The 15,141-nt window shown below is 41.8% G+C and overlaps 1 protein-coding gene across 1 annotated transcript in view; it reads right to left on the reverse strand.

The window, feature by feature from the left end:
* Positions 1-1,679: 1,679 nt before the first annotated feature.
* The window catches only part of TCF25 (TCF25 ribosome quality control complex subunit), a 722,186-nt gene continuing 708,724 nt past the window's right edge, over positions 1,680-15,141 (reverse strand). The window contains exon 18 of the mRNA XM_085639175.1: positions 1,680-1,947. Coding sequence (XP_085495301.1) covers positions 1,780-1,947 — 168 coding nt within the window. The 3' untranslated portion in view covers positions 1,680-1,779. The remainder of the gene's footprint in view (positions 1,948-15,141) is intronic.

A 15,141-nucleotide genomic window follows, 5' to 3' on the forward strand; every position in this document is an offset into this window, starting at 1 on the left:
ACCCTCAAACACGATAAAGACATTCTTCCAAGGTTTACTCAATTTTGGAATCAAATGACATCAGTTTAGGATTTGAAGGACATCCCATCTTCACAGAGTATTTCTCTGTGTCAGAGTAAATATAAAAGGGATGCAGGAAAAGCGTTAACCTCTATGCATCTTTGCAAGTAGGACAAGTTGAGACTGGGTCCAGTGTGACTGGTTAGGTTTTGTTTGAAAGGAAACCTTTAATTGTTGGGCGTGGGGCCACAGGTGGCCTCCAAGAAGATCTCTGATGAATGAATCTATCAAAGGCAGCAGACAAGTGGACGACTGCAAGTCTGGGCAATCAAAAAAGCACTTTTACTGTCGGTCTCTTGGTACGATACGTTACTTTCTGTACCTCAAATTATCAATGAGATGGACAGTCATATTTTCAGTCTTATGTGAAATGAAGCAGGTCCATTGTTGCTTGTTTTGGATTTACAACTCGTTGGGAATCCCGACTCGAATGTTTTAGGGTTCAACAAATGGCTGAAGCTACAAGCAAATCACTTTCTCAAGTTGTACTGAAGACCTCAAAGGTCTAGCAGTTGTCTAGGGGTCTGATGTAAGAGAATATATTTTGTTGTGGAAAAGGTAAGCAGGGTTTTCATAAATGTACAGACTGAGTGATTGTAGCCATTCTCGTCTTGTATGAATATGAGAAGTCTTTGGTATGCATAAGTGAGAATGCGTTCTCAGAGAGAAAGGGCATGGAGGAGTTCCCAACTAAAGTCCAACAAAACACTTTGACAAGAATGCCCACTGATGGTGTCCTTGGAGAGATGGTCGGCTTCCTGCTTGATGAGTTGCCAAAGCCGATGATCTTGTTGATGCTGTGCTTCAATATCCTTTTCAATGTAGTGACATTCATTAAGGAACAAAATAATGCATCCAGGTTGTTATACAGTTCTTGAGTGCCACGTAATCAGCATCCACAAGATTATATCGGCTCATCACATGTTGTTTGGATATCACACTTAATGGGTTTTGTTAGCATGGACCATGCTCAAGAGTTTCAGGACATTGCAAGCGTTTACAAAAGTACATATTTAGCTAGATCTATGTAAGGAAAGTAGCAGCCAGGTGAAAAGTTGTAGTAGGACTTTGTTTTCTTACCGCTCTGTTTCATGATAATAATAGAAAGAAAGGACGGAGGGCCTGGTCCCCTTTGGACAATCATATCAGTTTCTCAGTTTTGGGGCAGAGACCATCGTGATGTTTATAGTCACTGCACATACAGTGTCTTTTGCAAATCTGCACTAATTCTTTTTTATGGAAAAGTGTATTAATGAGTTTAGAAGCTGTACTTCCTGAACTGCAGCAATGATACACGCCTCAACTGCATATCGCACCTTGAAATATGACTGCTTCCTCTTACATTAATTTTCTAGTTTAATACCTGATGAAATTAACATGCTGAGGGCTCCATTTTGATCCAAGAGGTGCTCTTTTCTCATGTCCAGTATTAGGTACTCTAGAAATAAAACTCCTGCATAAAATGTACATGATTTCAGGAAAGATAAATATCTTATGTGGCTTTGCATTAAAACTAGAAAAATTATGGTACAAAACTTTGAGCTGTGATACTGAACAAATGGTTGGTCCAAACTTGGAACAACTATGATGCAAAATATTGTCAGGAGACAAAGTAAATATTGTCAGTGTAAATTGTATCTGTGACCATTTATTAAACTTCAGTGAGTCAGATGATGTTATGCGCATTGGATGTTCCAGAGCAAAAGGTAATGTGCCACTTCAGTCCCATTCCTCATCTGCATCTCCATCGGGGTTGTCCTCCCTTGGAGGTTCCTGGAATTGAATATTTGCAAGCATGTCCCTCATGGCTGCCATCAGCCGATTCACACCTTGGTTAAGGTCCTGTGCAGCACCCGCTTCCTCAGCACCATCTTGTCTTGGCTCGCCCTACATAACAAAAAACATTAACATAATGGCCAAACGGTCTGCTGGATTTGTTACATATCGCAACACTGTTGCTCACACACTGTTTTCAAACACATCAGCATTTCACAAGGAGGAAATAAAATCACAATTATGCCTTTCCCTAAGGTATAACTTAGTTAAAAGAGCCAAGCTGGGGGCCGATTTTACACACCTGACGTAGACGTTTAATCATATTCGGGATTTATAGCGCGCAATATTGTGCCGGCTCTCGATAATGATTGGGACTGACCTTGCAACTGACCCACTGCTGGCCTTACTGGGTTATGTTCAAGATTTACCAAGGAGTATTCACCGCTTCATAGCTATTGCATTGTTGTTGGCTAAGAGTGAGATTGCCCTTCAGTGGGGCAGCAAGCGTTTGTCGGCAGACACAGTCTGGTTAAAGAGCCTGACATACTGTAATACCACAAGTGAGCTATATGCTATGTTGCAGCCCCCGGCTCCCAGGCCAAAAGATATTCGGCGACTGCTTGTTGAGATTAGAGCCCACTGCTCTGGATTAATGTGCACAGATGTTGTCCCCAAGTGTGTTCTGTCATCCACAATGTTGTACAGTCCCGCTCCCACTTCAAGACTCCTTTCAACTGTTGTGCTATGTCTGCTGTCGCCTTGTGGCCCTTACGATGCAATGTTACATTGTCCCCTTTGCAATGTTTCCCATATGCATGGATTGTTTGTTTTTCTTGTACTATGACAAAATGAGAAATAAATAAAATGAAATTAAAAAAGAGCTAAGCTAGAGGTAGATTCTTTCAAAGAAGGTTCTAAAAGCATAACACAGCTCATCTTCAATGTAAGAGCTAATTAATTGTGGCAGATGCAAGCAGGTGTGGACCACAGCTCACTAGCCATTAAACTACAGATATCGGATATATTTGTTATTAGAGAAGGTGTTAAATAAACCTTGATCTACATGTATGCAGCGCATACAACAATGTTTCTTCGTCTCTGCTTTTTTATATTGGGCATACGTACAATTGAAACAGCAACATAAAAGTGTCTGCAGGGCATTGACAGCCATTTAATCTTTCGATTAGTTAAATTCATGAATCTGGCAGCCAAGGAACTGGATATATGGGACAGCAGGCGGCCCTCTGGAGATTGTCTGGAAAGGCACGCCTAACTAAGTGGACATTAGGTCAAACTCCAGCATTGAATTTGCTTTCTATAAAAGGTCCACGCTTGCACTATTCACAAACTAAATTTTTCATTTAATTAGGAGGTTCTTAAAGTTTCCTGTATCCGGATTGTTTAACGGGACACAAAAGAATTATTTAATGCTGGATTTAACTGATTTTTTATTGATTTTTATTATTCGAACAAATAAAGTATTACTTATAAGAAAATCTATCTTTTGATCATTAATCACTGGTGAAACTGAGTGATCCAGCGAAAAACCACTTATGTTTACTCCTGATATTTTAAAGGCAGCAGGAGATGGAGCAGTAAGTTTGACAGTGGGTCGAAGGCACTCCTGTGGGCAAACACATAGGGTCTGATTTAGGTTTGGCCGACAGGAACTTAGGGACCATCATGACTGGTATCAAGTCCACCTTACTTCAAGTGCATTGTATCTTAATGCATATGTAAAAAGGAGGGCAGGATATCTGTCACGTTTGTGATGGGAGTACCCATCCTTTAAAATCAAAACGAGGCCCAGAATTGTTTATTACCAAACCAAGACACTGACACATTAAAAGAAGACACAGAAAACCAAGTGGATTTGATCTACGAATAGTGTCTGTCTTGAAGATGTAGCATAAGCAGTGGAGGCAACAATTGCAAAGGACTTGATAAAACTAATTTCACACCTATATAACTGGCCTGCTTTGCACTGAAAAAGAAAAATATGGAAGCTCTCAACAGCTTATAAACAATATTCGACTAGTTCTTAATAAATTAAAAAAACAATGAAGCTATGTTACCTACTGTAGTGACATATTCTGGTTGTCATTAGCCTCTTTTTTCTAGACGTCCGTTAATTATCCTTCTACCACCAAGAGCGTATACCCAACTTCACTTATGTCTATCATATCATGATATCCCCCATGTTTCCCTCTCTGAGCCAATATCTAAAGCCACTCCAACTTAGGTCACTTGGCTGATATCTCTCTTTTTTTTGCCCCAGCCCATCCTCTTCTTAGAGCCGTTGTTGCCTACCTCAGAGCCTCACACTGTCCCAAATACTTCTTGCAACTTTCATTTTACTTGTGACTTCCTTCTCCAATCTTCTATGTCCAGTCTCCCATTTTCAGTGTTCGAGACCCTTTTAGCCATCACCTTTAAAGCTCCTTCACCTCCTGCCTGTAGTGTGTATCCAGTGCCTTTTTCTAATTACTTGTTTCCCGCCCAATCCAGTGTCTGCTTTAGACATCATCTCGATGACCTGCCACTTGCTTCTCCACCACTTGATTGCCTCCCTACCACTGTACCAGCTATCACTGCCTTACCACTACTTGCCTCCTCTTCAGAGTGAGGATCTTTTTGCCTCTCTTTAAACAAAGACCTGCCTTGCTTCTTGATGCAGATATTAATTACAGACTAGTGATTTGGGATTACAGAAATGTATGAACTTCTGTACGACGACAAACAGGACTATTTCTGTGGGATCATATTCATTGTAATGGAACCATAGGAAAACCACACATACAATAATGTGTTAGCCAACCCAGGGTGCAGCACTTTGTAACCACCTTCACTCCTTCTGCCATTCTGCATCAGAGGCTCTGTGATAAACTTTAAATGTAACTGGCTGAGTAGAATGGGTATGAAAGCCTAATCAGGATCTAAAACAACCTCATTTTCATCATTACAGTAGGGATCAGAGGAAGAGTGGGAAAGACAAGTTGAAAGGGTCTAGGATGTCTGAGGAATGTTCGCTTGGTGATCAATTCAATTTTATATATTTCCTTGAGAAACTGAAATTCATCCAATATTGTTCTCAAGGAGCTCCTTGTGTGTGCCAGACAGACTCTGCCACAAGCAAGCCTACTAGAACCAATTAAGAATATCCTCAGCAGGGGGTCAAAATATACCTCGTAAATTACTATTCCATAACCAACAAACACATGGCTCAAGACAGTACTAGTTAGGATGCAGATTTTCTAAAAGTGGCGGTGTAAGACCTACCTCCAGATTGTACGTTTACTGGTGCATGAATGCATTGTGATAATTGAGTTGTAGTAGACTTTTTTTTTTTTTTTTGCTTTTGCTAGTGGCTGTTCTGGAGGAGATAAGAATACAGTGAACCTGTCTAAGCCTGTGATTGGAGACAGGGCGTGAGTCACCTGGGCCATAAAAACTGTGACACAGCATGATCACCACAACAGTCCCCAAAACGACCCAGTAAACTCAGCAGCCCCCAGAACAGTTAAATGATGATGTAGTACACTCTTCGTATTGCAAGTGCTAGGAATGTTCCTTCTGCTGTATTCTATGTTGTCTTGTAATTCTAAGTTCTCTTATACAAAGCTACACGCCTGAAGTTCCAACATTCGCCACTGTTTGAGAATTACCTTGATGCATTAGATGCACAGGAATACTCACCAAAGAGAAAGAAGGCACTACTGTTAGGCTCCTTGGGCACAGAGGGCCAACGTATTTTTCGTTACTTACCTCAAGCTTTACAAGCCAATGGTCAGCCTCTTCCAGATGAGTACAAAGAGGCTATTTGTTGGCTAGAAGTTAGATATGCTAAAGAAGAGAATTTAGTTATGAATAGATACAGATTCTACACTAAGAGTCAAAAAATGGGCGAGTCAAATGATGACTTTGTAGCAAGATTGAGAGAAATGTCTCAATCAAAGTGTAAGTTTGGTAACATGACTGATGAACTTATAAGAGACCAACTTATAGTTCAGTGTAATAATAAATAAATACAGGAACGACTTTGGGCAGCGAAAAACCCTAATTTACAAACTGCTATAGATTTAGCGAAAATTGTCGAGGAATCGGAAGGTTGCATGAAAGAACTAGAGAAAAAAACATCTCCAACCGACGTTAATGACATTTCTGGTCAAGAGTCTCTGGACCAAGGTCACGTTGTTGGTGAACAAAATGAAGTTGCTTCAGTGAAGAACAAGAAAATTATCAATAAGAATCCTTCTTTTAGGCCAATTGGCACACAAAAGTTGCCTTTATCTCGCATGTGTAACAGATGTGGCAGTACTGTTCATTCTTCTGACTCTAAATTTTGCTTTGCAGCTAAACAAGAGTGTTTAAAATGTGGTCGCATGGGTCCCTACGCGAGAGTTTGTCGCAGCAAACCTCGTTCTACCGTAGCCACTGTGGAAAATTCTTCTTTGTTAGATGAAGAGGCTGACAAGATTTTGGTCATTGAGCATGATTCTGTTACTAAATCAGATGATAATCGTAAAGTTAGGCCAAAGGCACTTTTCATCTTAGATGGTAAAGAATTACATTTAATGGTGGATACTGGTACAAAGTACACCATCATTCCGCACAAGCTCTTTCAGAGTAAATGGGGTACACGAAATTTATTACCCAAGGATATCTCCCCAGGGAGCTAACAAGGCGAGACCATTGATATTTTAGGATACTTCACAGAAGGCATTCGCCTTCTCACACAGACACATACAAGGGACAGTATATGTATCAAAGTCAGGTCCAGCAATACTTGGGTGGGTTCACCAGTATGATCTAGGAATAATTGTTAACCCTCGAGCTACTCCACCGGTCATGATTATCAAAGATGATGGGCTAGATAAAATTCTAGTGGATGCTGACAGTGTGTTTAGGGAGAGTCTAGGTCAACTCAAAGGGTACTCCCATCGCATAGTTCTAAAGGAAAACTCTATTCCAGTACAACACAAGGTTAGGCGTATCCTAATAGTAGTCAGACAGGAAGTTAAGAAAATGATCGATGAGATGCTAGCTTCTGGTGTCATTGAACGTGTGGAAGCTTCTCCATGGATTTCTCCCATAGTCGTCACCAAGAAATCCGATGGCAAGCTCCGCTTCTGTGTGGATTTGAGGTCTCTAAATGATTGTGTAGTTGCAGACACCTTCCCTCTTCCAAACATCTCAGAGTTAGTCACAATACTATACGGTGCTAAGGCGTTCTCAAAGTTAGATCTCAGAAGTGCTTATCATCAGATTAATCTACACAAAGACTCGAAGCACTTAACAGCATTTATTACACCATTTGGTACGTTTCAATTCACGCGCCTACCTTTTGGACTCAATTCGGTGGCAAGTGTCTTCCGAAGAATGGTGTCTGATATCTTTGTAACGGTGGATGCCAGTGACACTGGCTTAGGGGCTATGCTTTCACAGCTCACTGGTCAGTCTGAGCATACAATTGCTTTTGCTTCTAGAACCTTAACTGAAGCTGAGAAGAACTATTCTGTTTTTGAGAGGGAGGCCCTGGCTGCTTCCTGGTCTGTAGAGTACTTTAGAACATATTTGTGGGGCATGAAGTTTATTTTGAGAACAGACCATAAACCTCTCATTAAAATTCTCTCTCCCGGTGGTACTGGTAAAGGGTCGGCTAGACTAGCTAGGCTTGCTTCGAAGCTTCAGGAATTTCAGTACACTGTTCAGTATATTCAGGGTTGGAAAAATACTCAAGCTGACTGTCTCTCAAGGATGTCATTGGATTGGCGCACGGTTGTGGATCCGTGTGTTTCTTTATCTAATGAGGACATTGCAGTAGCCTCTATTGAAGATGCTGTGTTTGTAGGTGAAGTAGCTTTTCAGGCAAATGATTGGGAACGAGAAATGGCTTCTGATGGTACTTTGCAAGAGGTTCTTAAGCTTATCCCTTTGGGCTCTAGAAGAGAAAGTGCAGTTTCTATCTCTGTGCGCCCTTATCTTAAAGTCTTGGAAGATATTTCTCTTATTAGTGACAACCTTATTGTAAAAGGGGAAAAGTTTATACCTCCTCTTGGTTTGAGAAGTAAACTTATAGCCTTAGCGCACGAAGGCCATTTAGGTCAGACCCTCACACAACGCCGCCTTAAGGATCACTTCTGGTGGCCAGGTATGGATTCACATGTAGTGGAGTGGGTAGAGAATTGTTCTGCTTGTAGAGATGGAGAGAAAAGACTCAAAGTAGGCCCCAAATCCTCTCAAGGTCACTTACAAAATCCTGGTTCACCATGGCATAGTATTTGCCTAGATTTCATTGGCCCCATGGGTGAACTACATGAAAGGGATAGATTTGCCATCGTTGTAGTTGACATCTACTCTAAATGGCTAGTTGTAGAATTTACCAACAGCGTCACTACTGAGAGCTCTATTAAGTTCCTGGGGAATTTGCTTAGAGATGAGGGCATTCCATCTATTATTATTACTGACAATGGCACTCGGTTCACTTCCATCGAAATGCAGTAGTTTCTTAAAGATTGTGGGGTTTCTCATCACCGTACTTCATTGTACAACCCACAAGGGAATGGAATCTGTGAAAGGGCCAACAGGATTGTGAAAGGTATCATACAAATGGCCTCATCTAATGGTTCTGTTGTGAGGATAATGGTTAACAAAATGTTGTGGGCTTATCGCACTACTTCCTTGGTTGATGGGCAGCATTCACCTTTTCAACTTATGAGAGGGCGTGTTCCTGGTTCTAAACTAATTCCTTCGTGGATGAAACGTGTTGTTACTTTGCAAAATATTCCTTCAACATTATCTCCTCCTCAAGAATGTCCTCGCCCTTTCATTATTGGCGATCTGGTCAAAGTTAAGAGGGGCAGAATTGTTAAAGGATTATCTAAGTTCAAGGGACAATTCACTGTCAAGAAAGTTCTTGATCATTGTGTAATTCTCAATAATGGCGAATGTTGGAACTTCAGGCGTGTAGCTTTGTATAAAAGGGGTGTACCCTGTTCTGGCTATGATAAATCTCTTTCCTCCACAAACAACAGTGGTTACCTCTTGGCCCAACCACCACCAGAGTCTAATTCTTCATTTTCCACACCTCATCACGTGGGTGGGAGTGGTGATTCATGCACATCTGAAGTTCATCCTGTTTCCAGTTCTTTTTCCTTGCCGATGTCTCTTGTTCCTAATCGCACTCCAAGATATCGAAAACCCCCAGCATATTTGCAAGATTTTATATGTTAATTATTTTGTTGTTGTTTTTACATTAGAAAGGAAGAAGATGTGTAGTACACTCTTAGTATTGTAAGTGCTAGGAATGTTCCTTCTGCTGTATTCTATGTTGTCTTGTAATTCTAAGTTCTCTTCCACGGCAGTTGCGAGTTGCTTCTGTCATGGAGAGTCCGCTCTTGTGTTTCCTCTCTGCTTGGAATAAACTACATCTACAATTAATGGCAGTCTAACGACGATTTATTTACAACAGATGACTATAGAAATTTGAGCTAAGTAGTAACATCACACTTCTTCACAACAGATTCAACAAGCTAACCGAGATGGTTAAACAGGAATAAAGTGTGAACCAGTTGAGGAGGGCAGATACCGTCCACGCGGCATGGCCCTCAATCACCATCAGTCAGACAACACAAAGACATACAGTGGTGATAAGGAATCAAAGTGAACGGAGCACACAGATAGCAGGCATAAATACCCACATCTTTGAAGCATGAGCAAAAGGGCAATAAGAGTACATCTGATCTGGGATCCTGACCCTGATAAAGCAAGCCGTAGGAGTAGACATCCACTATTGTTTTAGAAAAAAAATACAGAAAAGCGGTTTAAACAACAGTAACTATGATGAATCGTGAACATGCAAGACCTAGATCCCGGGGCGGTCATAAAAAAGCTTATGTAAGAAAGCAAAGAAGATTCTTTTCATTTCATCTCTGACATTTTTCAGCTAACGAACAAAGGAGCAGAGATGGTAGATAGTACGTTTCTGAAGCTGGTGACGAGACAAGAAACCTATTTAGGACCAAGATGAGCTTTATGCAGTTTGGCAAGCAGGAAGGTATTTATTTTGGGAGGGATAAAGAATGTTCGAATATTGGCACCTTCATGAAGTAATGGAACTGGAGATATTATTTCATATTTATGTCTTTTACATTGTCAAGCAATTACTTTAGATGTTTTTAATTTGCTGAGCATTCATCACCTGTAAACACCTCACAACCCCTAAACACCGTCCGACCATGTCCCCTAAAACTCCTCCCCATATCTAAACTACACTCATCCCTGAAGCCTAAAATCCTTTTCTACACCAAAAATCCAACATCCCTGAACCATAAAATGACTCACTACTGCTAACTCCACTCACACCTGAACACTAAAAAACCCTCAATGCCCTTAAACACCATCCATCCATGACCCATAAGAACTCATTACCCAAAACTACCCATCCATAAACCCCCTTTCTACATCTAAACTCCACCCATCTTCGATTCCTTCAAATTCCTCACCATCCTAAACACCAGCCCATCCTGAACCCTAAAAACTCTTCACTGCCCATAACTGAACTTTAAAGACCCTCAGAAGCCCTAAACTCTGACCATCCATGAAACCTAAAGCCTCTCACCCTTTTACTCCACCCATCCCTGAAACCTAAAAACCCCTAAGCTTGAACTCAAATTATTCATGACCCCTACAAACCCCTCATCACCCTAAACATTACCCATCCCTGAACCCCAAAAATCACACAGTAGTCCTAAACGCCACCCAAGTTTTATGTAATATTGGATTTATCCTTAACATTACCTTTCCTTTAAATTTCGATGTCTTAGTGTTCCCTTAAAATTGTCTTTTCTTAAAAAATCGAGCAGAAGAAAGAAAAGCAACATTTAATTTTCACTGCTTTAAACAGCTGCTCTGTGACCTGACCTGCCTTTCACCTCAGCTGCTGGAAACAAGCATTGTGATGTAAGAACTCAACTGGAATACTAGGCACCTCACAAGTCGCCAATTATAAAGAAGTTAGAAACTCGCAATTATACAGGTATTGCAGAATTCTATGTATATAATACAATTAATCTTCCTGAACTAATTATGCCAGTAGACTTCTCGTTACCTACTAACTACCTCTTGCAAGACTGGGGGGAGGGGGGGTGGGGGGGGGGAGCAACTCATCTGCTTAAGCCCAGCCTTTGATTCCCACCAATCTTCATATATTAAGTTAAACAACAGCGGAAAATCTAGTGAGCATTTGGGGCAGCAATTTCTGGCATGTTCTAATGTCACATCAGGCCCCAATATTCGTAGGGTAGCAGACAAAGAGGCATCAAGAGAATACTAACAAAGATAGCAGCACAGGCAAGATTGGATTGTAACATTGCAATGCATAAAAAGAAGCAAACACCACTTCCCGTATATGGTGAGACTTTTTAAATATGTAATAAAGTACACTTTCAAGAATGAAAGTAAAAAAATACTCAGCTAGGACTAAAAACTGTATTCTTTGGAAACACCTACAACCTTTTGTGCATTGTAAGTTACATGCTGAAGAACAAGGCAGTGTCACCTCAAGGATTTCCACTCTTGGTTTAATACGAGCAAACGGACACGTCTTTAACCTGCTGTTAGATTTTTCTGATGAGCTTCAAATACAAAGATTGAAGCAAAGGTGTCAAAGAAATGTTGGGAATGGCAAACTATCAGCAAAAGGGAAACCACAGAAAATGCTATGAAGCGCTGTAGGTTGCAAACAAATTACCACTACAGTAGCACGTATGCGATATATTGTTAGAAATGGTTACTAACCAGTAGGTAAAGTTTTGCAGCTTGAAGAGTTTTCAGGATTCACATGCTGTGCATCATTCAGCCATCCAGTGGTTGGGTCCGAAATAGTCTTTTTTTTAGGTCTCGCTGAGCCCAGCGCATGCGCTGGCTCGGAGAGACATTTTGTATGTGAGTTTTTTAAGTGCTGCTGGCTGGCCTAGCGCTTGCGTGCACGTGAGCGTGCACGCGTGCAGCCGCCATGCGCTAGGCCAGCCAGCAGCACTCATGAATGCCTTTCTGCATCATCGCGATCACTTTCGCTTTCACAGCGATCGTGATCGCGATAACTTTCGTGCCCAACGCTTGTTCAGATTATTTTGTGACAGAAGATAGGCGTCAGGGGCGCGCGCTCTTGTGTGGTCAGTCGTTCTAATGCTGTTGTGGGGAATTACATCTCTCAAGCTAACAGGTCGCAAAGAATCTGTGGTTTGCTAAATAAATGGATCTTGGCCGTCTCGCTTCGGATTTCACCCTTTCTCCGAAAATAGCCTGCATTCCACCGAGCAGCAGGCCAGGAGGGCAGCCATTTGACATTACAGGGGTGGGGGATAGGTGGCCTGGGGGTGGATGGAGGAAACGCCGTTCACCTCAAAGCAACGAACGGGCGTCAGCAACTCGACGATTTGTAAGAGACATCATTCGATAACCTATATTCCCTCTCACTTCTCTCGTGCTCTAAACACATTCCGTTGTAGAACTCTTCCCGAATTCATTTACAGCGAGTCATGTTCCAAGCTGCGGACAGTTGTTATCTGGCTGATAGAGCGCTTGGCACGAGCGCCTCTTGGGTCTGAGATTGAGACAGGCCTGCGCGCGAGCACGTGGTAGCTTCGAGGGCACACAGATGGGTCAGGAAGAATGAAGGTCACAGGTCACTGCTAAGTAACTGTGCTGTGATTTCAGCTGGCGAGCCTGCTATGGAGACACATGTCCGAAAGGGAAGACAAACTGTGAGATTAATGAACCACAATTCACTTCCGCTTACTCCGAATCTGGGCTGGTGGATTTTTAGGAGAGGGGGTGGAACTTTGGCTCCCTGGCATTCAGAAGATGAACAATTTCCTTGGCCCAGCGAAGACTTGTCCTTGGTTGGTAGTGATAAAGCTGCCGACACCACTCTGGAGTTCAGCCACGTTGGCCTGTTGGCCGTTGCCTCACTTGGCTACAAAAAGTGATGGCGGAAGAAGTCGATATTGTGTCAGGGGTGTGCTGGCACTTTTGGTTAAGACTGATTTGCACATGGCTGGTCCTTTTCTGTAAAGTTATGATTCTACAGTGCTTTAGATCACAGTAAGGTCGCTTCAATGCATAGGAAAGTTATAAATGATATAACTTGTGTTCCAGTGCAGGGACGTTGGGACTGACAGCTCCTTTGGGCGATGGATCTAGCCTCCAGCTTTGCATGGGCTTTGTAATGCATACGTGATTGCTTTACATTGCATCCTTTTCTGTATTATCCTTATCCCACAGAAGCTGACAAATAAGCACTGGCAGTGGTAATGCGTTTGACTTTGAGCAGTGTAGACGTTTTACCTCACAACTAGCATACAAGGCACAAGTGTCACATATTCAGCACCAGGACAACCATCCCTCACACACACCCCAGTGCAACCTTCCATCAACCAGGGCCAGTTTTTGGCACAGGCAAGCTGGGCCAAGGCCACCTAGATTTATAAGGGTGCAATTGGAGGTGACTTAGCTAGATGCATTTAATAATGTTTTTTCCCAGTCCATGCTTAACAGGTACAGTATTCAGTGCAAATTTCCCTCATACAAAGGCAACAGGGAGAGTGAAGTTCTACTCGAGCAGCAGCTTACTCAACTTGAACAGAAGGTTTCTCAACACAAGCGGAAGCTACGATCCACGACCGCCTGCGTTGAAAACGTTTGCTGGGAGGTGGTCTAGCGTTGGATTTTCATCGCTCGCACGGGATAAACTCCACTCCTTTTGAAACTGCGTGCTTCGCGGAGTGCGGAAAACTCTTCAAACTCCGTGAATGGAGCGGAGTTCACCCCGAGACCTAATTACAATGCACACTGTGTGGTTAGCCAAAAGGATTCTTTCATCTCGTCTTGGATGATCATGCCTATGCATGTAACAGCGGAAGTTAAGTTAGAGATCAAATGTTAGCATCTTACATCAATTTGATTGCAGCAAATTATTGAACAGGGCAACAGACTGTATCCAGGATTGGTAAATGGGTAGTCCACAGCACATTTTGAATTCCATATTTCCTACAGGGTCCTTCAAGGACCCCATAGGGTCCATTAGCCAAGACTTTTTGACATAACTAAAAAATATATGTATTAGGTATTTATAGGAGCCTTCGACCAGCTCTATTCATCCATTGGACTGTTATTCTGTCATTCACATTTTTTTTACTGCCCACTGAAGCATTCTAGGCATGGAGAAATTGATCAGCTCTCTTCAGCCACTGGCTCACTTCACTGCGAGTACTGCATTCTTCCATTTCACAAAGAGGACATACACACACAAAGCATTTGCCTTAAGTGCCAGGGACTACTATGGAAGTGTGTACTTTTTGAGGCAAAAAATATTTTAGCTTTCAGCAGTTTTTTTTCTTTTTTTTTTACAAATAGATAAGGTAAAGCCAATTTGGGTTTACTACAGTACCTAATTTGTGAAAAACGAAGTGCCAGGGGCCTTGTCAGGAGGCTTTTTCAGCATGTACCACTCATTGCCCCTGCCAGCGCTGTCAATGATAGTAGCAACACAACTATTACGCATTAAACTCCTCCAAATATAACAATTATGACTATTCCAGGCCCCCAAAGTTTTAACAATGGATGGGAAGGTAGGCATTAGTCACTTTTAAGGTATACTGAATTATCAAACAACTGTTCTTGTCTCTAAATTAGACAAACAGTGCCACCATGTGGCAGACTATTATAAGTGCTGATGTTGACAATTAAGTGCTGGTACTGAGTACGAGAAACCACCAGCTCAAATTAAGCACAGGGTTTGGCTTTGTCAATGCCTGTTTTCTTATGTCATGGTTTTTGGAAAACCTTATTGTTGTGGATGCTTCCGTGACCTCTTGAATCAAAATGAAATAACACTAGCAATAGCAAAAATATAGATTTTGGTCTCAAAAAGAGTGCCTTGCTATAGAGGCCCCTGGCACTAAAGGGAACTAGTGAGTGGGTGTGGGTGTTTGTGTGTGTGGATTTGCTCCTTGTGAAAGGACAGAATGCTGTTGCTCACAGTGAACTTAGACATCGTCTGAAGTGGCCTGACCCACTGCCTCATGCTGTATACTGTAGTGGGTGGAAGAAAAATGTGAATGACAATACCAGCCCTATGAATTTAGAGCACTGGCTGAAAGTCCCTAAAAGTAAGTAGAACGTAAAGAAGTTTAGTAAATTCAAAAGGTCTTGGCTAAAGCCAGACCTAAAAATGGTTCTTGTTCTGTGTAGATAGGGAGGGAGTGTAATATTTCAAATAATATATTTTTACATTATTCTATC

Source organism: Triturus cristatus, chromosome 12 (assembly GCF_964204655.1).
Source record: "Triturus cristatus chromosome 12, aTriCri1.1, whole genome shotgun sequence".
NCBI lineage: Eukaryota > Metazoa > Chordata > Amphibia > Caudata > Salamandridae > Triturus > Triturus cristatus.